This window comes from Oncorhynchus nerka, unplaced genomic scaffold, assembly GCF_034236695.1.
Source record: "Oncorhynchus nerka isolate Pitt River unplaced genomic scaffold, Oner_Uvic_2.0 unplaced_scaffold_869, whole genome shotgun sequence".
NCBI lineage: Eukaryota > Metazoa > Chordata > Actinopteri > Salmoniformes > Salmonidae > Oncorhynchus > Oncorhynchus nerka.
This window is the reverse complement of record NW_027040417.1, coordinates 182,926-210,221: the sequence shown is the minus strand read 5'-3', so window position 1 is coordinate 210,221 and position 27,296 is coordinate 182,926. Positions and strand designations below refer to the sequence as shown.

The 27,296-nt window shown below is 41.0% G+C and overlaps 1 protein-coding gene across 1 annotated transcript in view; it reads left to right on the top strand.

The window, feature by feature from the left end:
• The first annotated feature begins 1,104 nt into the window (after nucleotides 1-1,104).
• LOC135570973 (NACHT, LRR and PYD domains-containing protein 12-like) overlaps nucleotides 1,105-27,296 on the top strand; it is a 47,645-nt gene continuing 21,453 nt past the window's right edge. Inside the window, exons 1-6 of the mRNA XM_065016796.1 lie at nucleotides 1,105-1,212; nucleotides 5,721-5,864; nucleotides 23,388-23,504; nucleotides 25,559-25,675; nucleotides 25,929-26,013; nucleotides 26,143-26,365. Of these exons, the coding sequence (XP_064872868.1) occupies nucleotides 5,737-5,864; nucleotides 23,388-23,504; nucleotides 25,559-25,675; nucleotides 25,929-26,013; nucleotides 26,143-26,365 (670 nt within the window). The 5' untranslated portion in view covers nucleotides 1,105-1,212; nucleotides 5,721-5,736. The remainder of the gene's footprint in view (nucleotides 1,213-5,720; nucleotides 5,865-23,387; nucleotides 23,505-25,558; nucleotides 25,676-25,928; nucleotides 26,014-26,142; nucleotides 26,366-27,296) is intronic.

Below are 27,296 nucleotides of genomic sequence, written 5' to 3'. Positions count from 1 at the left end.
TTCCGTCCCATCATTCCAAGGTTCACAATCTTTCTGAAGAATGCCAACTCTATTCAATTGTCCACTTTGCCACGAGCAAACTTTCTCTGTGTCCAGACTACTCACACATATTGGCCTCTACCACCAGCATGAACCACATGTTCTAACTACCTGTGGAGTTAATGGGTGTGGGAAAACAAATAGATGTTTCAGCGTCTATCGGTCACACATCTACCAAAACCACACAGAGCTTTTAAGAGCCAACTTAGATGAGAATTGCCCTCATGATGAATTTGAGACTGGGACTGATCCCATTGAAGATGACATGAGACTGTTACTGATCCCATTGAAGATGACATGAGACTGGGACTGATCCCATTGAAGATGACATGAGACTGGGACTGATCCCATTGAAGATGACATGAGACTGGGACTGATCCCATTGAAGATGACATGAGACTGGGACTGATCCCATTGAAGATGACATGAGACTGGGACTGATCCCATTGAAGATGACATGAGACTGGGACTGATCCCATTGAAGATGACATGAGCGATGTAGAGAGTCTGCCAGAGGCTGAATATGTTCAAGACACAGAGATCAACACTGAGCAGCTAATTGAACGTCTCAATATCTGTCTTGTTATTTAGTAAACCAGGAAAGAACACTGCATCCCAGCTACGGTACAGAATAACATTGTTGAGGACCTCAGAACCATGTTGATGCATTATGACCCACTACAGTCCCCTCAGGTTTCATCTGACAAATAAACTAATACATGTGGTTGAACAGGACGATCTCAGGGACAGGGGGAGCTGATCCTAGATGATAATGAATCAGATTACATGGAGAGGTGGACCTGATCCTAGATTATAATGAATCAGATTAGATGGAGAGGGGGAGCTGATCCTAGATCATAATGAATCAGATTACATGGAGAGGGGGGACCTGATCCTATATCATAATGAATCAGATTACATGGAGAGGGGGAACTGATCCTAGAGCAACGCTCCTCCTCTGGGACACTGCCTGTATGAAACAGAACACAGAGTTGTAAAGTCTAGTTACAGCAGGTGTTTACTGCCATCTAGTGGAAGATACCAATACAACACTTTATTATCAGGGTGGGGAGGCGGCTGAGCTGAAACAGAAAGTAAAGTTGTTCTTTTGTTCAGGATCCATTTTGAGACGACAGAGCAGAAAAGACTATATGGAGATTATTGAAAAATAAAGTAAGTATTTCTGAACAATAATCTATTCTAATGGACAGAGTACGTGCATGAATACCTGGAATGAGATATTACTAGTTAGTAGAACTGCTACTTGAGCTGAGTTGCTGACAGACAGCAGTTTTCAAAGTGTAAACTAATCAGTAGACCTACATGTTATCAGTAAAACGTCTGGTAAAGATGGTGGAGGAGCTTTTCAATGATATGGTTTTATGTTTATCTCAGGGTTTCTCCATCCTTTTGTTCTTACCAGCACTTACACACCTGATTCAACTAATCATCACATATTTTGTGAACCGACCTGAACATGTTTAGACTGGTCATCTATGATATATAGGCTATAGACCTTTATCTGCATATCACTAACAAACTGCTATTATACATTATAACCTAGCCTACTTTACATAATATAACATCTACATATCACAAACAACCCACTACTATACATTATAACCTAGTCTACTTTACATAATATAACATCTACATATCACTAACAACCCACTACTATACATTATAACCTAGACTATTTTACATAATATAACATCTACATATCACTAACAACCCACTACTATACATTATAACCTAGTCTACTTTACATAATATAACATCTACATATCACTAACAACCCACTACTATACATTATAACCTAGTCTACTTTACATAATATAACATCTACATATCACTAACAACCCACTACTATACATTATAACCTAGTCTACTTTACATAATATAACATCTACATATCACTAACAACCCACTACTATACATTATAAACTAGTCTACTTTACATAATATAACATATCACTAACAACCCACTACTATACATTATAAACTAGTCTACTTTACATAATATAACATCTACATATCACTAACAACCCACTACTATACATTATAACCTAGTCTACTTTACATAATATAACATCTACATATCACTAACAACCCACTACTATACATTATAACCTAGTCTACTTTACATAATATAACATATCACTAACAACCCACTACTATACATTATAACCTAGTCTACTTTACATAATATAACATCTGCATATCACTAACAACCCACTACTATACATTATAACCTAGTCTACTTTACATAATATAACATATCACTAACAACCCACTACTATACATTATAAACTAGTCTACTTTACATAATATAACATCTACATATCACTAACAACCCACTACTATACATTATAACCTAGTCTACTTTACATAATATAACATATCACTAACAACCCACTACTATACATTATAACCTAGTCTACTTTACATAATATAACATCTACATATCACTAACAACCCACTACTATACATTATAACCTAGTCTACTTTACATAATATAACATATCACTAACAACCCACTACTATACATTATAACCTAGTCTACTTTACATAATATAACATCTACATATCACTAACAACCCACTACTATACATTATAACCTAGTCTACTTTACATAATATAACATCTACATATCACTAACAACCCACTACTATACATTATAACCTAGTCTACTTTACATAATATAACATCTACATATCACTAACAACCCACTACTATACATTATAACCTAGTCTACTTTACATAATATAACATCTACATATCACTAACAACCCACTACTATACATTATAACCTAGTCTACTTTACATAATATAACATCTACATATCACTAACAACCGACTACTATACATTATAACCTAGTCTACTTTACATAATATAACATATCACTAACAACCGACTACTATACATTATAACCTAGTCTACTTTACATAATATAACATATCACTAACAACCGACTACTATACATTATAACCTCGTCTACTTTACATAATATAACATCTACATATCACTAACAACCCACTACTATACATTATAACCTCGTCTACTTTACATAATATAACATCTACATATCACTAACAACCCACTACTATACATTATAACCTAGTCTACTTTACATAATATAACATATCACTAACAACCGACTACTATACATTATAACCTAGTCTACTTTACATAATATAACATATCACTAACAACCCACTACTATACATTATAACCTAGTCTACTTTACATAATATAACATCTATATATCACTAACCACCCACTACTATACATTATAACCTAGTCTACTTTACATAATATAACATATCACTAACAACCCACTACTATACATTATAACCTAGTCTACTTTACATAATATAACATCTACATATCACTAACAACCCACTATTATACATTATTCTGTCTACATTTTCTTTAAACCTTTATTTAACTCGGCAAGTCAGTTAAGAACAAATTCTTATTTTCATTGACGGCCTAGGAACAGTGGGTTAACTGCCTGTTAAGGGGCAGAACGACAGATTTGTACCTTGTCAGCTCGGGGATTTGAACTTGCAACCTTCCGGTTACTAGTCCAACGCTCTAAACACTAGGCTACCCTGCTACTACTCCTACTCTACATTCAAAGTATGAGACATGGCCTTGTGTTGCTGTACTGTCTATAACTACCTTAACAAACAGTGACTTATTATTATTATTATTGTTGCTGTACTGTCTAGAACTACCTTAACAAACAGAGACTTATTATTATTATTATTATTGTTGTTGCTGTACTGTCTATAACTACCTTAACAAACAGTGACTTATTATTATTATTATTATTATTATTATTATTATTGTTGCTGTACTGTCTATAACTACCTTAACAAACAGTGACTTATTATTATTATTATTATTATTATTATTATTATTATTGCTGTACTGTCTATAACTACCTTAACAAACAGTGACTTATTATTATTATTATTATTATTGTTGCTGTACTGTCTATAACTACCTTAACAAACAGAGACTTATTATTATTATTATTATTATTATTATTGTTGTTGTACTGTCTATAACTACCTTAACAAACAGTGACTTATTATTATTATTGTTGCTGTACTGTCTATAACTACCTTAACAAACAGTGACTTATTATTATTATTATTGTTGCTGTACTGTCTATAACTACCTTAACAAACAGTGACTTATTATTATTATTATTATTATTATTATTATTATTATTGTTGCTGTACTGTCTATAACTACCTTAACAAACAGTGACTTATTATTATTATTATTGTTGCTGTACTGTCTATAACTACCTTAACAAACAGTGACTTATTATTATTATTATTGTTGCTGTACTGTCTATAACTACCTGTAATAACTAAACAAACAGTGACTTATTATTATTATTATTATTATTGTTGCTGTACTGTCTATAACTACCTTAACAAACAGTGACTTATTATTATTATTGTTGCTGTACTGTCTATAACTACCTTAACAAACAGTGACTTATTATTATTATTGTTGCTGTACTGTCTATAACTACCTTAACAAACAGTGACTTATTATTATTATTGTTGCTGTACTGTCTATAACTACCTTAACAAACAGTGACTTATTATTATTATTATTATTATTATTATTATTGTTGCTGTACTGTCTATAACTACCTTAACAAACAGTGACTTATTATTATTATTATTATTATTATTATTGTTATTGTTGCTGTACTGTCTATAACTACCTTAACAAACAGTGACTTATTATTATTACAGACAGTTACCATGGAGACGAAATGTCACAACTCCGTTTTCATGTGATTGCATTAAATCATCTGATTGTTTCTATGTCTGTTAATAAATGTTTTATAAGATAAAATTAATAAATGATAACAATTGACATTAAATAATTACTGTGTTAACCACAAACAACATTTTGGATCTCTGTTTAGTTGTCACTGTGTTAACCACAACCAACATGCTGGATCTCTGTTTAGTTGTCACTGTGTTAACCACAACCAACATGTTGGATCTCTGTTTAGTTGTCACTGTGTTAACCACAACCAACATGTTGGATCTCTGTTTAGTTGTCACTGTGTTAACCACAACCAACATTTTGGATCTCTGTTTAGTTGTCACTGTGTTAACCACAATCAACATGCTGGATCTCTGTTTAGTTGTCACTGTGTTAACCACAACCAACATGTTGGATCTCTGTTTAGTTGTCACTGTGTTAACCACAACCAACATGTTGGATCTCTGTTTAGTTGTCACTGTGTTAACCACAACCAACATGTTGGATCTCTGTTTAGTTGTCACTGTGTTAACCACAACCAACATGTTGGATCTCTGTTTAGTTGTCACTGTGTTAACCACAACCAACATGCTGGATCTCTGTTTAGTTGTTACTGTGTTAACCACAACCAACATGTTGGATCTCTGTTTAGTTGTCACTGTGTTAACCACAACCACCATGTTGGATCTCTGTTTAGTTGTCACTGTGTTGACCACAACCAACATGTTGGATCTCTGTTTAGTTGTCACTGTGTTAACCACAACCAACATGTTGGATCTCTGTTTAGTTGTCACTGTGTTAACCACAACCAACATGTTGGATCTCTGTTTAGTTGTCACTGTGTTAACCACAACCAACATTTTGGATCTCTGTTTAGGGGTCAGTGCTCTAAAATGAGTCTCTCTGGGGAGAGAAAGGAGGGTGGCCCTGCCTCTAAAATGAGACACTCTGAGGAGAGAGAGGAGGGGGGCCCTGCCTCTAAAATGAGTCTCTCTGGGGAACATGACACCAAAGCTAAGAGGTGAGATGACAATTTTTGATAACATAAAATGTTTCCAAAATGTTCACATTTGTTTTTTAGTCAGAAATGGTTGTTATGGGTACCTTCAATAATACTGTTCTCAGATTTTTAACTAATATAGGGTTCTCAATCCGGGGTCTGTGGAGGTACTGCAGGGAAAACATTTTCTGGTCATGGTTAACCATATTTGTTTTCAGAAAAAGAAAACTAAAACACCTAACTAAAACGCATGTCCCTGTTCTCTTTTTCAAGACGTGGCCGATTTAAACAGCCAGAAGACATTTTTGTGTTTTAAATTCAGAAACAACACTTTGTTTTGATGACTTGTTGTTTCTAAATGGCTGCTGGGTAAATTGAAACGCATCAAAATGTTCGTTCGTAGGCATCGGATTGAGTGAATGCTGCGCAGTTTCACTGAGTTAGAAAACAAATGGACAGGACAGATTTGTAGATCTGAAGCAGTTGCTACTTCAGATTATGAGCCTATCAGGTGTCGTGAATGAGTTATGTAGTACCCACAGAAGGCCACAGGGAGGAGCAAGAGACCTATAAACCCATACTGTTTTTTACCTTAAAATCCCTGAACCTAACAATCAATCAAATGCATTTTTAAACCCCTTTTTACATCAGCATCTATCCCTACGTATTACCTATTTTAGCATTAACCTTAACCCTAATTATTTTAGAAACTGTTTTAGTAATAATATTATGTTAGTAAATACCATTATAGTACTAAATAGCACTGATTATTTTGTTAATCAAAACCTGTCTCAGCATTTTGCTGTTTTTGTTTTGTTATTTTATTATATATATTATTGCAAGGCAGAACACTTGATCAACAAGTCACATGTGTTTTATTTTTCAAATGTAGTTTGAACTGGGTGACCTGGTAACCTCTATGTGAAAGTTCAGCAACTGGAATGGGATAGGTAGGGCAGGTTAGAGACTGATCTAAGGAATTCGAAAAATACACTTTATTTCTCAGCTGCCTCACCAATATCTGTATGTGAATTAATAACTTTGAATTGCTAAATATTTATTGAAAATATAGAGCCAAATGGTGGTGTATCCAGGGAGAAAACTATCGTGGTGATTTGTGTTCTTATGCTGCCATCTACTGGAATTAGACAACTAATGTCGTTTGTGGAATTATGCTGAACTTTTTAGAAACTGCAATACTACTGAAAAATGTGTAATTCCTTACTAAAGTAGTAGAATTAGTAGAAGAATTAGAATAATTAGTAGAATTGTAAAATACAAAATGTTCTGGTTCATTTGACCACTTACAACCATTAAATAACCATTTATAGTGTAACAAACATTGAAACTGACATAAACCATAAACACCATACAGTTAAATAGAGTTAAAGAGTTAAATGTATTAAAAATTATTTATTTAGATGGGTGACATTATCTGCCAAAGTAGCAGCCCTGTAGACAGAGAAGAGCTCTCCAGTAGGTACCAAAACATTCAAAGGACATTTTCTCAAAGTTTATCATCTTTCAAAACATAATTACTTTCCCATTGTTCCTCAACTGTAGTGTATGATATTTAGTTTTCTAACACTGAGTCTGTACTTTTATCCAATTAAAAACACAATTTCAAGTTTTGCCACATAAGACAACATTCAGCCGGTTGGTCACATTTGAGAGTGAGGCAGATGAATAGCATTTTGTGGGAAAAAACATTATTATTTGTCCCTCTGAAATGAAACCATCAAGTGATTTTAAACAAATGCATGTTTGTCATTGAACAATCCCATGCCTTGATTAGAGAATGAAAAAACCCACCAAGCTCTTTAACTTCTTATGGGAGGTGGGAGGCTAGTGCCAAATTGCAGAGCGCCAAATTGAAAATACAGAAATACTCAGGTTACAAGTTAATCAACGTTCAAAGCAGAATTTTTCATTTAGTTTAGACTTATAAACTTTAGAGAGGGAGACTTTTCTACTGAACAAAGGTAAGAAGAACTCATGGGTCCTGGTCAGTGAGTTAAACAACACTGTCTCTAGTCATTTCTCCTCCCATTTTCCCATTTATTGTTGTTGTTTTCATAATCCATATGCTAATCCTTTTGTCCATTTGCATAGTCCTAAAACAATATTAAACAAACACAACATTCAACCCCTGTGTGTTTGTGTGTGTGTTTGTGTGTGTGTGTGTGGATGAGGTGTGTGTGTGTGATGTAATGGATGAGGAGATGTAATCCTGATTGCCTACTCACTTTTACCCCTACCTACATGTACATATTACCTCAACTACCTCAACTACCTGGTACCCTGCTCATTGACTCAGTACTGGTACTCCTTATAGTCTCATTATTACCTCAACTACCTGGTACCCTGCACATTGACTCAGTACTGGTACTCCTTATAGTCTCATTATTACCTCAACTACCTGGTACCCTGCACATTGACTCAGTACTGGTTCTCCTTATAGTCTCATTATTACCTCAACTACCTGGTACCCTGCACATTGACTCAGTACTGGTACTCCTTATAGTCTCATTATTACCTCAACTACCTGGTACCCTGCACATTGACTCAGTACTGGTTCTCCTTATAGTCTCATTATTACCTCAACTACCTGGTACCCTGCACATTGACTCAGTACTGGTTCTCCTTATAGTCTCATTATTACCTCAACTACCTGGTACCCTGCACATTGACTCAGTACTGGTTCTCCTTATAGTCTCATTATTACCTCAACTACCTGGTACCCTGCACATTGACTCAGTACTGGTACTCCTTATAGTCTCATTATTACCTCAACTACCTGGTACCCTGCACATTGACTCAGTACTGGTTCTCCTTATAGTCTCATTATTACCTCAACTACCTGGTACCCTGCACATTGACTCAGTACTGGTACTCCTTATAGTCTCATTATTACCTCAACTACCTGGTACCCTGCACATTGACTCAGTACTGGTACTCCTTATAGTCTCATTATTACCTCAACTACCTGGTACCCTGCACATTGACTCAGTACTGATACTCCTTATAGTCTCATTATTACCTCAACTACCTGGTACCCTGCACATTGACTCAGTACTGGTACTCCTTATAGTCTCATTATTACCTCAACTACCTGGTACCCTGCACATTGACTCAGTACTGGTTCTCCTAATAGCCTCATTATTACCTCAACTACCTGGTACCCTGCACATTGACTCAGTACTGATACTCCTTATAGTCTCATTATTACCTCAACTACCTGGTACCCTGCACATTGACTCAGTACTGGTACTCCTTATAGCCTCATTATTACCTCAACTACCTGGTACCCTGCACATTGACTCAGTACTGGTACACATTTTCGTAATTTTAACTGCATTGTTGGGATAGTCTCATTATTACACACGGTGTGAGAAATACAATTTGATCTCATGCTGAAGAGATCATGTTAGGATGTTGAAGCACGGTGGCTAGAAAAACTCCCTAGAAAGTTACGAACCTAGGAAGAAACCTAGAGAGGAACCAGGCTCTGAGGGGTGACCAGTCCTCTTCTGTCTGTACTGGGGAGAGAGGAACCAGGCTCTGAGGGGTGACCAGTCCTCTTCTGTCTGTACTGGGGAGAGATTATAAGAGAACATGGCCATTAAGTTCAAATCATTCTTCAAGATGTTCAAATGTTCATACACTACTAGCAGGGTCAAACAATACTCACAGTGGTTATAGAGGGTGCAATTGGTCAGTACCTCAGGAGTAAACCTGCCTCACCCAATGTGATACGGAATCGCTATTATTTTTAATTTTAGAACACATTCAAGAAGCACCAGAAGCTAACCAGCTAATTAGCTACAAGCTATTTAGTCATTGGTAGCCACTGCTAGCGGCATTTACCTTCTGCACAGATACCAGCCCTGTTTTTAGCCTGGATAATACTCGCCAGTCTACCAGTATCGGACTGTCTCTCCACTACAACACCGGATTTGTAATCCCAGGACCACTTCTTCTGATCTTCACAGCTAGCTTGTGCCCACCTTGGAACCCAGTATCGAAGCTATCCCTGAGGCCCACCTCCCGGCCTACTCAGCTGTTCACCCGAACCTCAGAATTCTAGCTTAGGAAGGACAAAAAAAATTCAGAGATTTCCATACCCAACTATAGCATTTTCCGTCAAGATAGAACTGCCAAAGGGGAGGAGTTGCATTCTACTGCAGAGATAGCCTGCAAAGTAATGTCATACTTTCCAGGTCCATATCCAGACAGTTCGAACTTCTAATTTTAAAAATTAATCTCTCCAGAAATAAGTCTCTCACTGTTGCCGCCCGTTACCGACCCCCCTCAGCTCCCAGCTGTGCCCTGGACACCATTTGTGAATTGATCGCCCCCATCTAGTTTCTGTTAGGTGACCTAAACTGGGATATGCTTAACACACCGGCAGTCCTACAATCTAAGCTAGATGTCCTCAATCTCAGACAAATCATCAAGGAACCCACGAGCTACAACCCTAAATCTGTAAACATGGGCACCCTCATAGACATTATTCTGACCAACTGGCTCTCCAAATACACCTCCGCTGTCTTCAATCAGGATCTCAATGATCACTTCCTCATTGCCTGTATCCGCTACGGGTCCGCGGTCAAACAACCACCCTCATCACTGTCAAACGCTCCCTAAAACACTTCTGCGAGCAGGCCTTTCTTATCGACCTGGCCCGGGTATCCTGGAAGGATATTGACCTCATCCTGTCAGTTGAGGATGCCGGGTCATTCTTTAAAAGTAACTTCCTCACCATCTTAGATAAGCATGCTCCGTTCAAAAATGCAGAACTAAGAACAGATATAGCCCTTGGTTCACTCCAGACCTGACTGCCCTCGACCAGCACAAAAACATCCTGTGGCGGACTACAATAGCATCGAATAGTCCCCGCGATATGCAACTGTTCAGGGAAGTCAGGAACCAATACACGCAGTCAGTCAGGAAAGCAAAGGCCAGCTTTTTCAAGCAGAAATTTGCATCCTGTAGCTCTAACTTCAAAATGTTCTGGGACACTATGAAGTCCATGGAGAACAAGAGCACCTCCTCCCAGCTGCCCACTGCACTGAGGCTAGGTAACACGGTCACCACCGATAAATCCATGATAATCGAAAACTTCAATAAGCATTTCTCAACGGCTGGCCATGCCTTCCTCCTGGCTACTCCAACCCCGGCCAACAGCTCCGCCACCCTCGCAGCTACTCGCCCAAGCCTCCCCAGCTTCTCCTTTACCCAAATCCAGATAGCAGATGTTCTGAAAGAGCTGCCAAACCTGGACCCGTACAAATCAGCTGGGCTTGACAATCTGGACCCTCTATTTCTGAAACTATCCACCGCCATTGTCGCAACCCCTATTACCAGCCTTTTCAACCTCTCTTTCGTATCGTCTGAGATCCCGAAGGATTGGAAAGCTGCCGTGGTCATCCCCTCTTCAAAGGGGAGACACCTGGACCCAAACTGTTACAGACCTATATCCATCCTGCCCTGCCTATCTAAGGTCTTCGAAAGCCAAGTTAACAAACAGGTCACTGACCATCTCGAATCCCACCATACCTTCTCCGTGTGCAATCCGGTTTCCGAGCCGGTCACGGGTGCACCTCAACCACGCTCAAGGTACTAAACGATATCATAACCGCCATCGATTAAAGACAGTACTGTGCAGCCGTCTTGGCCAAGGCTTTCGACTCTATCAATCACCATATTCTTATCGGCAGACTCAGTAGCCTCGGTTTTTCTAATGACTGCCTTGCCTGGTTCACCAATTACTTTGCAGAGTTCAATGTGTCAAATCGGAGGGCATGCTGTCCGGTCCTCTGGCAGTCTCTATGGGGGTGCCACAGGGTTAAATTCTCGGGCCAACTCTTTTCTCTGTATATATCAATGATGTTGCTCTTGCTGCGGGCGATTCCCTGATCCACCTCTACGCAGACGACACCATTCTGTATACTTCTAGCCCTTCCTTGGAAACTGTGCTATCTAACCTCCAAACGAGCTTCAATGCCATACAACACTCCTTCCGTAGCCTCCAACTGCTCTCAAACGCTAGTAAAACCAAATGCAATTACATGCAAATGCCAATTACATGCAACAAGGGAGACATTTCTTCATCACAGAGTAAATACTCCTGGTATATACCAGGTATCGAGGCACAGAGTAAATACCCCTGGTATAAACCGGGTATCTAAACACAGAGTAAATGCTCCTGGTATATACCAGGTATCTAATCACAGAGTAAATACTCCTGGTATATACCAGGTATCGAGGCACAGAGTAAATACCCCTGGTATATACCAGGTATCTAACCACAGAGTAAATACTCCTGGTATATACCAGGTATCTAATCACAGAGTAAATACTCCTGGTATATACCAGGTATCTAATCACAGATTAAATACTCCTGGTATATACCAGGTATCTAGTCACAGAGTATATACTCCTGGTCTATACCAGGTATCTATAGTATATACCAGGTATCTAATCACAGAGTAAATACTCCTGGTATATACCATGTATCTAATCACAGAGTAAATACTCCTGGTATATACCAGGTATCTAAACATAGAGTAAATACTCCTGGTATATACTAGGTTTCTAATCACAGAGTAAATACTCCTGGTATATACCAGGTATCTAAACACAGAGTAAATACTCCTGGTATATACCAGGTATCTAATCACAGAGTAAATACTCCTGGTATATACCAGGTATCGAGGCACAGAGTAAATACTCCTGGTATATACCAGGTATCTAGTCACAGAGTATATACTCCTGGTCTATACCAGGTATCTATAGTATATACCAGGTATCTAAACACAGAGTAAATACTCCTGGTATATACCAGGTTTCTAATCACAGAGTAAATACTTCTGGTATATACCAGGTATCTAAACACAGAGTAAATACTCCTGGTATATACCAGGTATCTAATCACAGAGTAAATACTCCTGGTATATACCAGGTATCGAGGCACAGAGTAAATACCCCTGGTATATACCAGGTATCTAACCACAGAGTAAATACTCCTGGTATATACCAGGTATCTAATCACAGATTAAATACTCCTGGTATATACCAGGTATCGAGTCACAGAGTAAATACTCCTGGTATATACCAGGTATCTAGTCACAGAGTATATACTCCTGGTCTATACCAGGTATCTATAGTATATACCAGGTATCTAATCACAGAGTAAATACTCCTGGTATATACCATGTATCTAATCACAGAGTAAATACTCCTGGTATATACCAGGTTTCTAATCACAGAGTAAATACTCCTGATATTGATACAAATAGCGTGTTTGTGTTCAAAATGTTAAACACAGGTTCTACAAATCCCAGAGCACAAAACAGACAAGGTTGTAAAAATCGTACTTTTAAAAGGTTGTATTCTGTTAACTCAAACCCAAGTAAAACTGAATGCTCTTCAACTGATCGCTGCCTGCACCCGCCCACCTGACTAGCATCACTACTCTGGACGGTTCTGACTTAGAATACGTGGACAACTACAGATACCCACCCGACTAGCATCACTACTCTGGACGGTTCTGACTTAGAATACGTGGACAACTACAGATACCCCCCGACTAGCATCACTACTCTGGACGGTTCTGATTTAGAATACGTGGACAACTACAGATACCCCCCCCCCGACTAGCATCACTACTCTGGACGGTTCTGACTTAGAATACGTGGACAATTACAGATACCCACCCGACTAGCATCACTACTCTGGACGGTTCTGACTTAGAATACGTGGACAACTACAAATACCTGGGTGTCTGGTTAGACTGTAAACTCTCCTTCCAGACTCACATTAAGCATCTCCAATCCAAAATTAAATCTAGAATCAGCTTCCTATTTCGCAACAAAGCCTCCTTCACTCATGCTGCCAAACATACCCTCGTAAAACTGACTAGCCTACCGACTGTCATTTACAAAATAGCCTCCAACCCTCTACTCAGCAAACTGGATGCAGTCGATCACAGTGCCATCCGTTTTGTCACCAAAGCCCCATACACTACTCACCACTGAGACCTGTATGCTGTTGTTGGCTGGCCCTCGCTACATATTCGCCGCCAAACCCACTGGCTCCCGGTCATCTGTAAATCTATGCTAGGTAAAGCCACGCCTTATTTTAGCTCACTGGTCACCATAGCAACACCCACCTGTAGCATGCGCTCCAGCAGGTATATTTCACTGGTCATCCCCAAAGCCAACACCACTATGGCACTATGGCCTATCTATTGCCTTAATTCCCTAATCGTAGCCAACACCACTATGGCACTATGGCCTCTATATTGCCTTAATTCCCTAATCGTAGCCAACACCACTATGGCACTATGGCCTATCTATTGCCTTAATTCCCTAATCGTAGCCAACACCACTATGGCACTATGGCCTCTCTATTGCCTTAATTCCCTAATCGTAGCCAACACCACTATGGCACTAAGGCCTCTCTATTGCCTTAATTCCCTAATCGTAGCCAACACCACTATGGCACTATGGCCTCTCTGTTGCCTTAATTCCCCAATCGTAGCCAACACCACTATGGCACTATGGCCTCTCTATTGCCTTAATTCCCTAATCGTAGCCAACACCACTATGGCACTATGGCCTATCTATTGCCTTAATTCCCTAATCGTAGCCAACACCACTATGGCACTATGGCCTATCTATTGCCTTAATTCCCTAATCGTAGCCAACACCACTATGGCACTATGGCCTATCTATTGCCTTAATTCCCTAATCGTAGCCAACACCACTATGGCACTATGGCCTCTCTATTGCCTTAATTCCCTAATCGTAGCCAACACCACTATGGCACTAAGGCCTCTCTATTGCCTTAATTCCCTAATCGTAGCCAACACCACTATGGCACTATGGCCTCTCTATTGCCTTAATTCCCTAATCGTAGCCAACACCACTATGGCACTATGGCCTATCTATTGCCTTAATTCCCTAATCGTAGCCAACACCACTATGGCACTATGGCCTCTCTATTGCCTTAATTCCCTAATCGTAGCCAACACCACTATGGCACTAAGGCCTCTCTATTGCCTTAATTCCTAATCGTAGCCAACACCACTATGGCACTATGGCCTCTCTATTGCCTTAATTCCCCAATCGTAGCCAACACCACTATGGCACTATGGCCTCTCTATTGCCTTAATTCCCTAATCGTAGCCAACACCACTATGGCACTATGGCCTATCTATTGCCTTAATTCCCTAATCGTAGCCAACACCACTATGGCACTATGGCCTATCTATTGCCTTAATTCCCTAATCGTAGCCAACACCACTATGGCACTATGGCCTCTCTATTGCCTTAATTCCCTAATCGTACTACATCTGCACACACTGAACATAGATTGTTCTATTGTGTTACTGTCCGTTGCTAATCCCTTTCTATTGTGTTACCGACTGTCCGTTTGCTAATCCCTTTCTATTGTGTTACCCACTGTCCGTTTGCTAATCCCTTTCTATTGTGTTACCGACTGTCCGTTTGCTAATCCCTTTCTATTGTTACCGACTGTCCGTATGCTAATCCCTTTCTATTGTGTTACCGACTGTCCGTTTGCTAATCCCTTTCTATTGTGTTACCGACTGTCCGTTTGCTAATCCCTTTCTATTGTGTTACCGACTGTCCGTTTGCTAATCCCTTTCTATTATGTTACTGACTGTCCGTTTGCTAATCCCTTTCTATTGTTACCGACTGTCCGTTTGCTAATCCCTTTCTATTATGTTACTGACTGTCCGTTTGCTAATCCCTTTCTATTGTTACCGACTGTCCGTTTGCTAATCCCTTTCTATTGTTACCGACTGTCCGTTTGCTAATCCCTTTCTATTGTTACCGACTGTCCGTTTGCTAATCCCTTTCTATTGTGTTACCGACTGTCCGTTTGCTAATCCCTTTCTATTGTGTTACCGACTGTCCGTTTTCTAATCCCTTTCTATTGTGTTACCGACTGTCCGTTTGCTAATCCCTTTCTATTGTGTTACTGACTGTCCGTTTGCTAATCCCTTTCTATTGTGTTACCGACTGTCCGTTTGCTAATCCCTTTCTATTGTGTTACCGACTGTCCGTTTGATAATCCCTTTCTATTGTGTTACCGACTGTCCGTTTGCTAATCCCTTTCTATTGTGTTACCGACTGTCCGTTTGCTAATCCCTTTCTATTGTGTTACAGTCCGTTTGCTAATCCCTTTCTATTGTGTTACCGACTGTCCGTTTGCTAATCCCTTTCTATTGTGTTACTGACTGTCCGTTTGCTAATCCCTTTCTATTGTGTTACTGACTGTCCGTTTGCTAATCCCTTTCTATTGTGTTACCGACTGTCCGTTTGCTAATCCCTTTCTATTGTTACTGACTGTCCGTTTGCTAATCCCTTTCTATTGTGTTACCGACTGTCCGTTTGCTAATCCCTTTCTATTGTGTTACCGACTGTCCGTTTGCTAATCCCTTTCTATTATGTTACTGACTGTCCGTTTGCTAATCCCTTTCTATTGTTACCATTTACATTTACATTTAAGTCATTTAGCAGACGCTCTTATCCAGAGCGACTTACAAATTGGTGCATTCACCTTATGACCTCCAGTGGAACAGTAATCTAAATCTTTTCAGGGGCGGGGGTGAGAGGGATTACTTTATCCTATCCTAGGTATTCCTTAAAGAGGTGGGGTTTCAGGTGTCTCCGGAAGGTGGTGATTGACTCCGCTGTCCTGGCGTTGAGGGAGTTTGTTCCACCATTGGGGGCCAGAGCAGCGAACAGTTTTGACTGGGCTGAGCGGGAACTGTACTTCCTCAGTGGTAGGGAGGCGAGCAGGCCAGAGGTGGATGAACGCAGTGCCCTTGTTTGGGTGTAGGGCCTGATCAGAGCCTGGAGGTACTGAGGTGCCGTTCCCCTCACAGCTCCGTAGGCAAGCACCATGGTCTTGTAGCGGATGCGAGCTTCAACTGGAAGCCAGTGGAGGGAGCGGAGGAGCGGGGTGACGTGCTAAGGTTGAACACCAGACGGGCTGCGGCGTTCTGGATGAGTTGTCTTTAATGGCACAGGCAGGGTGTTAACAGCGAGTTGCAGTAATCCAGACGGGAGATGACAAGTGCCTGGATTAGGACCTTGCTTCCTGTCCAGGGTCTTTCTCTGCGGATGTTGTAGAGCATGAACCTACAGGAACGGGCCACCGCCTTGATGTTAGTCCGGGTGTTGTCTCACGCCAAGGTTCTTAGCGCTCTGGGAGGAGGACACAATGGAGTTGTTGATGGCGAGATCATGGACTCCTTCCCCGGGAGGAAGAGCAGCTCCGTCTTGCGGTTCAGCTTGAGGTGGTGATCCGTCATCCACACGGATATGTCTGCCAGACATGCAGAGATGCGATTGGTCATCAGAAGGGGAAAGGAGAAGATTAATTGTCGTCTGCATAGCAATGATAGGAGAGACCATGTGAGGTTATGACAGAGCCAAGTGACTTGGTGTATAGCGAGAATAGGAGAGGGCCTAGAACAGAGCCCTAACACCAGTGGTGAGAGCACGTGGTGTGGAGATTGCCACGCCACCTGGTAGGAGCGACCTGTCAGGTAGGACGCAATTGCGTGGGCCGCCCTGCCCAACTCGGAGAGGGTGGAGAGGAGGATCTGATGGTTCACAGTATCGAAGGCAGCCGATAGGTCTAGAAGGATGAGAGCAGAGGAGAGAGAGTTAGCTTTAGCAGTGCGGAGCGCCTCCGTGATACAGAGAAGAGCAGTCTCAGTTGAATGACTAGTCTTGAAACCTGACTGATTTGGATCAAGAAGGTCATTCTGACTGGCCACTTCAAGAGTTTTGGAGAGAAAGAAAGAAGGGATACTGGTCTGTAGTTGTTGACATCGGAGGGATCCAGAAGGGTGCAACTTTCTAAGACGGAAGGGACGTAGCCAGCGGTCAGGGATGAGTTGATGAGCGAGGTGAGGTAAGGGAGGAGGTCTCCGGAAATGGTCTGGAGAAGAGAGGAGGGGATAGGGTCAAGCGGGCAGGTTACCGACTGTCCGTTTGCTAATCCCTTTCTATTATGTTACTGACTGTCCGTTTGCTAATCCCTTTCTATAGTTACCGACTGTCCGTTTGCTAATCCCTTTCTATTGTTACCGACTGTCCGTTTGCTAATCCCTTTCTATTGTTACCGACTGTCCGTTTGCTAATCCCTTTCTATTGTGTTACCGACTGTCCGTTTGCTAATCCCTTTCTATTGTGTTACCGACTGTCCGTTTTCTAATCCCTTTCTATTGTGTTACCGACTGTCCGTTTGCTAATCCCTTTCTATTGTGTTACTGACTGTCCGTTTGCTAATCCCTTTCTATTGTGTTACTGACTGTCCGTTTGCTAATCCCTTTCTATTGTGTTACTGACTGTCCGTTTGCTAATCCCTTTCTATTGTGTTACCGACTGTCCGTTTGCTAATCCCTTTCTATTGTGTTACAGTCCGTTTGCTAATCCCTTTCTATTGTGTTACCGACTGTCCGTTTGCTAATCCCTTTCTATTGTGTTACTGACTGTCCGTTTGCTAATCCCTTTCTATTGTGTTACTGACTGTCCGTTTGCTAATCCCTTTCTATTGTGTTACCGACTGTCCGTTTGCTAATCCCTTTCTATTGTTACTGACTGTCCGTTTGCTAATCCCTTTCTATTGTGTTACCGACTGTCCGTTTGCTAATCCCTTTCTATTGTGTTACCGACTGTCCGTTTGCTAATCCCTTTCTATTATGTTACTGACTGTCCGTTTGCTAATCCCTTTCTATTGTTACCGACTGTCCGTTTGCTAATCCCTTTCTATTATGTTACTGACTGTCCGTTTGCTAATCCCTTTCTATAGTTACCGACTGTCCGTTTGCTAATCCCTTTCTATTGTTACCGACTGTCCGTTTGCTAATCCCTTTCTATTGTTACCGACTGTCCGTTTGCTAATCCCTTTCTATTGTGTTACCGACTGTCCGTTTGCTAATCCCTTTCTATTGTGTTACCGACTGTCCGTTTTCTAATCCCTTTCTATTGTGTTATCCCGTTTGCTAATCCCTTTCTATTGTGTTACTGACTGTCCGTTTGCTAATCCCTTTCTATTGTGTTACTGACTGTCCGTTTGCTAATCCCTTTCTATTGTGTTACTGACTGTCCGTTTGCTAATCCCTTTCTATTGTGTTACCGACTGTCCGTTTGCTAATCCCTTTCTATTGTGTTACAGTCCGTTTGCTAATCCCTTTCTATTGTGTTACCGACTGTCCGTTTGCTAATCCCTTTCTATTGTGTTACCGACTGTCCGTTTTCTAATCCCTTTCTATTGTGTTACCGACTGTCCGTTTGCTAATCCCTTTCTATTGTGTTACCGACTGTCCGTTTGCTAATCCCTTTCTATTGTGTTACCGACTGTCCGTTTGCTAATCCCTTTCTATTGTGTTACTGACTGTCCGTTTGCTAATCCCTTTCTATTGTGTTACCGACTGTCCGTTTGCTAATCCCTTTCTATTGTTACTGACTGTCCGTTTGCTAATCCCTTTCTATTGTGTTACCGACTGTCCGTTTGCTAATCCCTTTCTATTGTGTTACCGACTGTCCGTTTGCTAATCCCTTTCTATTGTGTTACCGACTGTCCGTTTGCTAATCCCTTTCTATTGTTACCGACTGTCCGTTTGCTAATCCCTTTCTATTGTGTTACTGACTGTCCGTTTGCTAATCCCTTTCTATTGTGTTACCGACTGTCCGTTTGCTAATCCCTTTCTATTGTGTTACTGGCTGTCCGTTTGCTAATCCCTTTCTATTGTGTTACCGACTGTCCGTTTGCTAATCCCTTTCTATTGTGTTACCGACTGTCCGTTTGCTAATCCCTTTCTATTGTGTTACCGACTGTCCGTTTGCTAATCCCTTTCTATTGTGTTACCGACTGTCCGTTTGCTAATCCCTTTCTATTGTGTTACAGACTGTCCGTTTGCTAATCCCTTTCTATTGTTACCGACTGTCCGTTTGCTAATCCCTTTCTATTGTGTTACCGACTGTCCGTTTGCTAATCCCTTTCTATTGTGTTACTGACTGTCCGTTTGCTAATCCCTTTCTATTGTTTTACCGACTGTCCGTTTGCTAATCCCTTTCTATTGTGTTACCGACTGTCCGTTTGCTAATCCCTTTCTATTGTGTTACTGACTGTCCGTTTGCTAATCCCTTTCTATTGTGTTACTGACTGTCCGTTTGCTAATCCCTTTCTATTGTGTTACCGACTGTCCGTTTGCTAATCCCTTTCTATTGTGTTACCGACTGTCCGTTTGCTAATCCCTTTCTATTGTTACCGACTGTCCGTTTGCTAATCCCTTTCTATTGTGTTACCGACTGTCCGTTTGCTAATCCCTTTCTATTGTGTTACCGACTGTCCGTTTGCTAATCCCATGTGTAACTCTAAATTGTTGTTTTTGTGGCACAGCTTTGCTTTATCTTGGCCAGGTCGCAGTTGTAAATTTAAACTTGTCCTTAATAGGCCAACCTGGTTAAATAAAGGTGAAATAAAATGATAAATTAATAACTTAATTACCAATTATTAGAAGGAAAACTATTTCACTCATATTTTAATACATTTTAGGTCAGATTTCATATAAACCTGTAAACACTGGACAGATACTTTAAGGGTTTTTAGCTCAATCATCTGAGCTGGAGTTTACAAACACAACACATAAAGCCAACACATAAACAAATGTAGTCCCAGATATAAATCAAATTGGTGACATACAAGGGGTTAGCAGATGTTATTGGTCACATACACATGGTTAGCAGATGATATTGGTGACATACACATGATTAGCAGATGTTATTGGTCACATACACAGGGTTAGCAGATGTTATTGGTTACATACACAGGGTTAGCAGATGTTATTGGTTTCATACACAGGGTTAGCAGATGTTATTGGTCACATACACAGGGTTAGCAGATGTTATTGGTCACATACACAGGGTTAGCAGATGTTATTGGTCACTTACACATGATTAGCAGATGTTATTGGTCACATACACAGGGTTAGCAGATGTTATTGGTTACATACACAGGGTTAGCATATGTTATTGGTCACATACACATGGTTAACAGATGTTATATGTCACATACACGTGGTTAGCAGATGTTATTGGTCACATACACATGGTTAGCAGATGTTATTGGTTACATACACAGGGTTAGCAGATGTTTTTGGTTACATACACATGGTTAGCAGATGTTATTGGTCACATACACATGGTTAGCAGATGTTATTGGTCACATACACAGGGTTAGCAGATGTTATTGGTCACATACACAGGGTTAGCAGATGTTATTGGTCACATACACAGGGTTAGCAGATGTTATTGGTCACATACACATGGTTAGCAGATGTTATTGGTCACATACACAGGGTTAGCAGATGTTATTGGTCACATACACATGGATAGCAGATGTTATTGGTCACATACACATGGTTAGCAGATGTTATTGGTCACATACACATGATTAGCAGATGTTAATGGTCACATACACAGGGTTAGCAGATGTTATTGGTCACATACACATGGTTAGCAGATGTTATTGGTCACATACACAGGGTTAGCAGATGTTATTGGTCCCATACACAGGGTTAGCAGATGTTATTGGTCACATACACATGATTAGCAGATGTTATTGGTCACATACACATGATTAGCAGATGTTATTGGTCCCATACACAGGGTTAGCAGATGTTATTGGTCACATACACATGGTTAGCAGATGTTATTGGTCACATACACATGATTAGCAGATGTTATTGGTCCCATACACAGGGTTAGCAGATGTTATTGGTCACATACACATGGTTAGCAGATGTTATTGGTCCCATACACAGGGTTAGCAGATGTTATTGGTCATATACACAGGGTTAGCAGATGTTATTGGTCACATACACATGGTTAGCAGATGTTATTTACAATGTCTGCCTAGGAACAGTGGTTAACTGCCTTGTTCAGGGGCAGATTTTTACCTTGTCAGCTCAGGGATTCAATCTAGCAACCTTTCGGTTACTGGCCCAACACTCTAACCACGAGGCTACCTGCCACCTCTACACTCTAACCACTAGGCTACCTGCCATCTCTACACTCTAACCACGAGGCTACCTGCCATCTCTACACTCTAACCACAAGGCGACCTGCCACCTCTACACTCTAACCACAAGGCTACCTGCCGCCACAGACATACATGGTATCACTTGTTATACATAATTATTATACATAAATCATTGCCAAAAGCACAAGACATACTGTTGCATGTTGGTCTATATTATTAATGGATTGATCATATAGAAATATAAAACATTCTTTTAACTACTACAAAGCAATTACATGTGGCGCAGGAACCACTGACTCACTGCATTATTCTATAGTATTATCAAGACACCTGCTGTTAACTCTTAACTACTTAGGACAGCTCACCAGGTGTCCTAAATATTGCGTACAGAACTGTCCGCGTCCCCGTACAGAACTGTCCGCGTCCACGTTCGGTGTGGCGCCAAGCCGGTTACGCGCAGAGTGGACTGAGGTGATCTCGGGGAATAACGATGGAGTTTGTTACAGTGTTGAGACACCGAAGTTTATTGTTCAATTTGCTTTTTTCTTTACGGTCGGGGACAGTATGTGTGTAGACAGATCCTTTTCACTCTCTATCCTTGTTTCAATTTGTGTTTCACCGGATTCATCATCGAGAGGAGGGACAGACGAACGACCTGCTAACTAACCAAGCTAGTCGGTACAGCTCGGTAAGCTAGCTAGCTACTCTACCAGCAGCATCCTAGTTATCATAGCCAGTCGGTACAGCTCGGTACCAGCAGCATCTACCAGCAGCATCCTAGTTATCATAGCCAGTCGGTACAGCTCGGTAAGCTAGCTAGCTACTCTACCAGCAGCATCCTAGTTACCATAGCTACCACTACATCATCACCGGCTCCCCGGTTGTTTCTTCCACCTGTTAAATCCCGGTGAGGCTTCTCCCTCTCTCGTTGACGGATGCTGGCTACCTCTGTCCGGTTCTCCTCTCTTCACTAGATGGACGGTAACTTTAGTGTTTAAACCCTCTGTGTCCAAGGACCGAACTTTTGAATATTATTTTCAGGGCGCCTCAATAGCAGGTATTGAACCCCGGGTAAATAATCACTAGTCAGAACCTCAACCTCAGTATACATTCATTATAAAAATCATCTTAATATCTGATATTGTGAGTAAACAACCTCGAGAGTGCGTCTTCCAGCCCTCCAATAAATTACATCATTCAACCCCCCCGGTTAGTAAATTTACCTCAACATGCCCCCGGAGAAGGCAGAGTAACGACACCAGCCTTTTAGCGGGGCTGACAGACTGACTACAACGCTCGCGTCGATAAATTAATCTCGTTATTAAAAATGACACACTGCTCGCGCGCTGCAACGAGCGTCTAGAAGTCAGTTCTATTTGTGAAACTCTTCTTATGTTTCCCCATCTGAGCTCAGAGTAGATGACAGATGTAATGTTTGTCTCTGTTGTGTTGAAGCCCAATCAAGCAGGAGAGACCAGCCTCCCCTGTTCCCAGCTGTGTGTCCATGAAGAGTGACTGGTCTATGGATCGTCCTATAGTGTTTAGAGAGGGAGACTTTTCTACTGAACAAAGGTAAGAAGAGCTCATGGGGTCAGTGAGTTAAACAACACTGTCTCTAGTCATTTCTCCTCTCCCATTTTCCCATTTATTGTTGTTGTTTTCATAATCCATAGGCTCATCCTTTTGTCCATTCTCATAGTCCTAAAACAATATTAAACAAACACAACATTCCCTCCCTGTGTGTGTGTGTGTGTCTGAACTCCCTGGATGAGGAGATGTAATCTCTATTCTGGTTGCCTAGTCACTTATATCCCTACCTACATGTGGATATTACCTCAATTACCTCAACTACCTGGTACCCTGCACATTGACTCAGTACTGGTACTCCTTATAGTCTCATTATTACCTCAACTACCTGGTACCCTGCACATTGACTCAGTACTGGTTCTCCTTATAGTCTCATTATTACCTCAACTACCTGGTACCCTGCACATTGACTCAGTACTGGTTCTCCTTATAGTCTCATTATTACCTCAACTACCTAGTACCCTGCACATTGACTCAGTACTGGTTCTCCTTATAGTCTCATTATTCGCGTCAACGAGCGTCTGGAAGTCAGTTCTATTTGTGACGCAGTTCGCGCTGCATCTCCTCATTGGTTTATAGAAGCAGGTACCCACGTGCCATCTCCTCATTGGTTTATAGAAGCAGGTACCCACGTGTCATCTCATTGGTTTATAGAAGCAGGTACCCACGTGTCATCTCCTCATTGGTCTCCTCATTGGTTTATAGAAGCAGGTACCCACGTGCCATCTCCTCATTGGTCTCCTCATTGGTTTATAGAAGCAGGTACCCACGTGCCATCTCCTCATTGGTCTCCTCATTGCTTTATAGAAGCAGGTACCCACGTGCCATCTCCTCATTGGTCTCCTCATTGGTTTATAGAAGCAGGTACCCACGTGTCATCTCCTCATTGGTTTATAGAAGCAGGTCCCCACGTGCCATCTCCTCATTGGTTTATAGAAGCAGGTACCCACGTGCCATCTCCTCATTGGTTTATAGAAGCAGGTACCCACGTGTCATCTCATTGGTTTATAGAAGCAGGTACCCACGTGTCATCTCCTCATTGGTCTCCTCATTGGTTTATAGAAGCAGGTACCCACGTGCCATCTCCTCATTGGTCTCCTCATTGGTTTATAGAAGCAGGTACCCACGTGCCATCTCCTCATTGGTCTCCTCATTGCTTTATAGAAGCAGGTACCCACGTGCCATCTCCTCATTGGTCTCCTCATTGGTTTATAGAAGCAGGTACCCACGTGTCATCTCCTCATTGGTTTATAGAAGCAGGTCCCCACGTGCCATCTCATTGGTTTATAGAAGCAGGTACCCACGTGCCATCTCCTCATTGGTTTATAGAAGCAGGTACCCACGTGCCATCTCCTCATTGGTTTATAGAAGCAGGTACCCACGTGCCATCTCCTCATTGGTTTATAGAAGCAGGTACCCACGTGCCATCTCCTCATTGGTTTATAGAAGCAGGTACCCACGTGCCATCTCCTCATTGGTTTATAGAAGCAGGTACCCATGTGCCATCTCCTCATTGGTTTATAGAAGCAGGTACCCACGTGCCATCTCCTCATTGGTTTATAGAAGCAGGTACCCACGTGCCATCTCCTCATTGGTTTATAGAAGCAGGTACCCACGTGCCATCTCCTCATTGGTTTATAGAAGCAGGTACCAACGTGCCATCTCCTCTTTGGTTTATAGAAGCAGGTCCCCACGTGCCATCTCCTCATTGGTTTATAGAAGCATGTACCCACGTGCCATCTCCTCATTGGTTTATAGAAGCAGGTACCCACGTGCCATCTCCTCATTGGTTTATAGAAGCAGGTACCCACGTGCCATCTCCTCATTGGTTTATAGAAGCAGGTACCCACGTGCCATCTCCTCATTTCGCAAAAAAAACATAACTTAACGTAAACTGAACTTCTTTAAACAATAAAAGCTCATTTACGAACATTTCTGAAAATGGATAAATAGCTTTTTGGAATGAAACTCTTCTTATTTTTCCCCATCTGAGCTCAGAGTAGATGAGAGATGTAATGTTTGTCTCTGTTGTGTTGAAGACCAATCAAGCAGGAGAGACCAGCCTCCCCTGTTCCCAGCTGTGTGTCCATGAAGAGTGACTGGTCTATGGATCGTCCTATATACTTTAGAGAGGGAGACTTTTCTACTGAACAAAGGTAAGAAGAACTCATGGGTCCTGGTCAGTGAGTTAAACAACACTGTCTCTAGTCATTTCTCCTCTCCCATTTTCCCATTTATTGTTGTTGTTTTCATAATCCATAGGCTAATCATTTTGTCTATTTTCATAGTCCTAAAACAAAATTAAACAAACACAACATTCCCTCCCTGTGTGTGTGTGTGTGAGTGAGTGTGTGTGTGTGTGTGTGCACTCCCTGGATGAGGAGATGTAATCTCATGTTTTGTCCACAGAAACCAACAGGAGAGATCAGAGTCAGAGATTCTCAGTGGTCAGTCTTCCCAGAGTCATCAAACAGACCTGGCCTCCATATTCAGTGTATGTGGTCCTGTTATGTACATTTGTTTTTGTTTACCTCAAGTAAAGTTGATCTGTCAATCATTCTTTAATGTGTTAATGAGAAAGCATTTGTCTCTTACTTAAACTCATTTACTTAATTTATTCCAGATGCTTGAAGAGAAAATTATGACATTTGTGAAGAACGAGCTGAAGATGTTCAAGAGGATTCTTAGTCCAGAACTCCCAGAAGGCTTTGAGAGTCTGAAGCAGGAAGTGGTGGACCCTGAAGATGAGCAGCAGGAGAGCAGTGCCAGAGAGGGGGCTCTGAAGATCACACTGCACATCCTGAGGAAAATGAACCAGAAGGAGCTTGCTGACACACTGGAGAAATGTAAGATCTGTCTGCCTCATGTTGAATGATGTTTTATAACATTTAAAAGCTGTAGCTAAAGTACAGCTAAAGTAGCTGTGTAACTCAATGATATTGTAGCAGCCTTAACACAACACCTAGTGACCTCATCAAGTAGCAGCAGGGATGTGTTGTGGTGATTCATTTAGAGAGAGAACATTAATAATACCATCAATAATAAAACAATAATATACCAATAATAATATAATCAGTCACACCAGTCTGTAATGCATTATCAAAACATTTATACATTTAAAACACATTTATACAGTGTGTTATTAATTTAGAGAATAATAATTAATCATAATTAAAATACAGTCAGTTACAGGAATAAATTATCAATAAAATGTTTTAATATGTTTTAATACCCAATTAAATTAAACACTGTCCACTCCTAAGAATTTGTAAGACTCTTATTTGCATAAAATGGACAGAGACCAGTCTCAAAACCAATCAGCAGCGTTTATTCTCGAGAGAACTGAATATGATACAGTTTACCACAGATTATAAACTGAAAATGAAAAATGAATGAAATGATGAAATCCCACTGTTCCTAGACCAGTTAACCCACTGTTCCTAGACCAGTTAACCCACTGTTCCTAGACCAGTTAACCCACTGTTCCTAGACCAGTTAACCAGTTAACCCCCACTGTTCCTAGGCCAGTTAACCCACCTTTCCTAGACCAGTTAACCCACTGTTCCTAGGCCAGTTAACCCACTGTTGCTAGACCAGTTAACCCACTGTTCCTAGACCAGTTAACCCACTGTTCCTAGACCAGTTAACCCACTGTTCCTAGACCAGTTAACCCACTGTTCCTAGACCAGTTAACCCACTGTTCCTAGACCAGTTAACCACTGTTCCTAGACCAGTTAACCCACTGTTCCTAGACCAGTTAACCCACTGTTCCTAGAC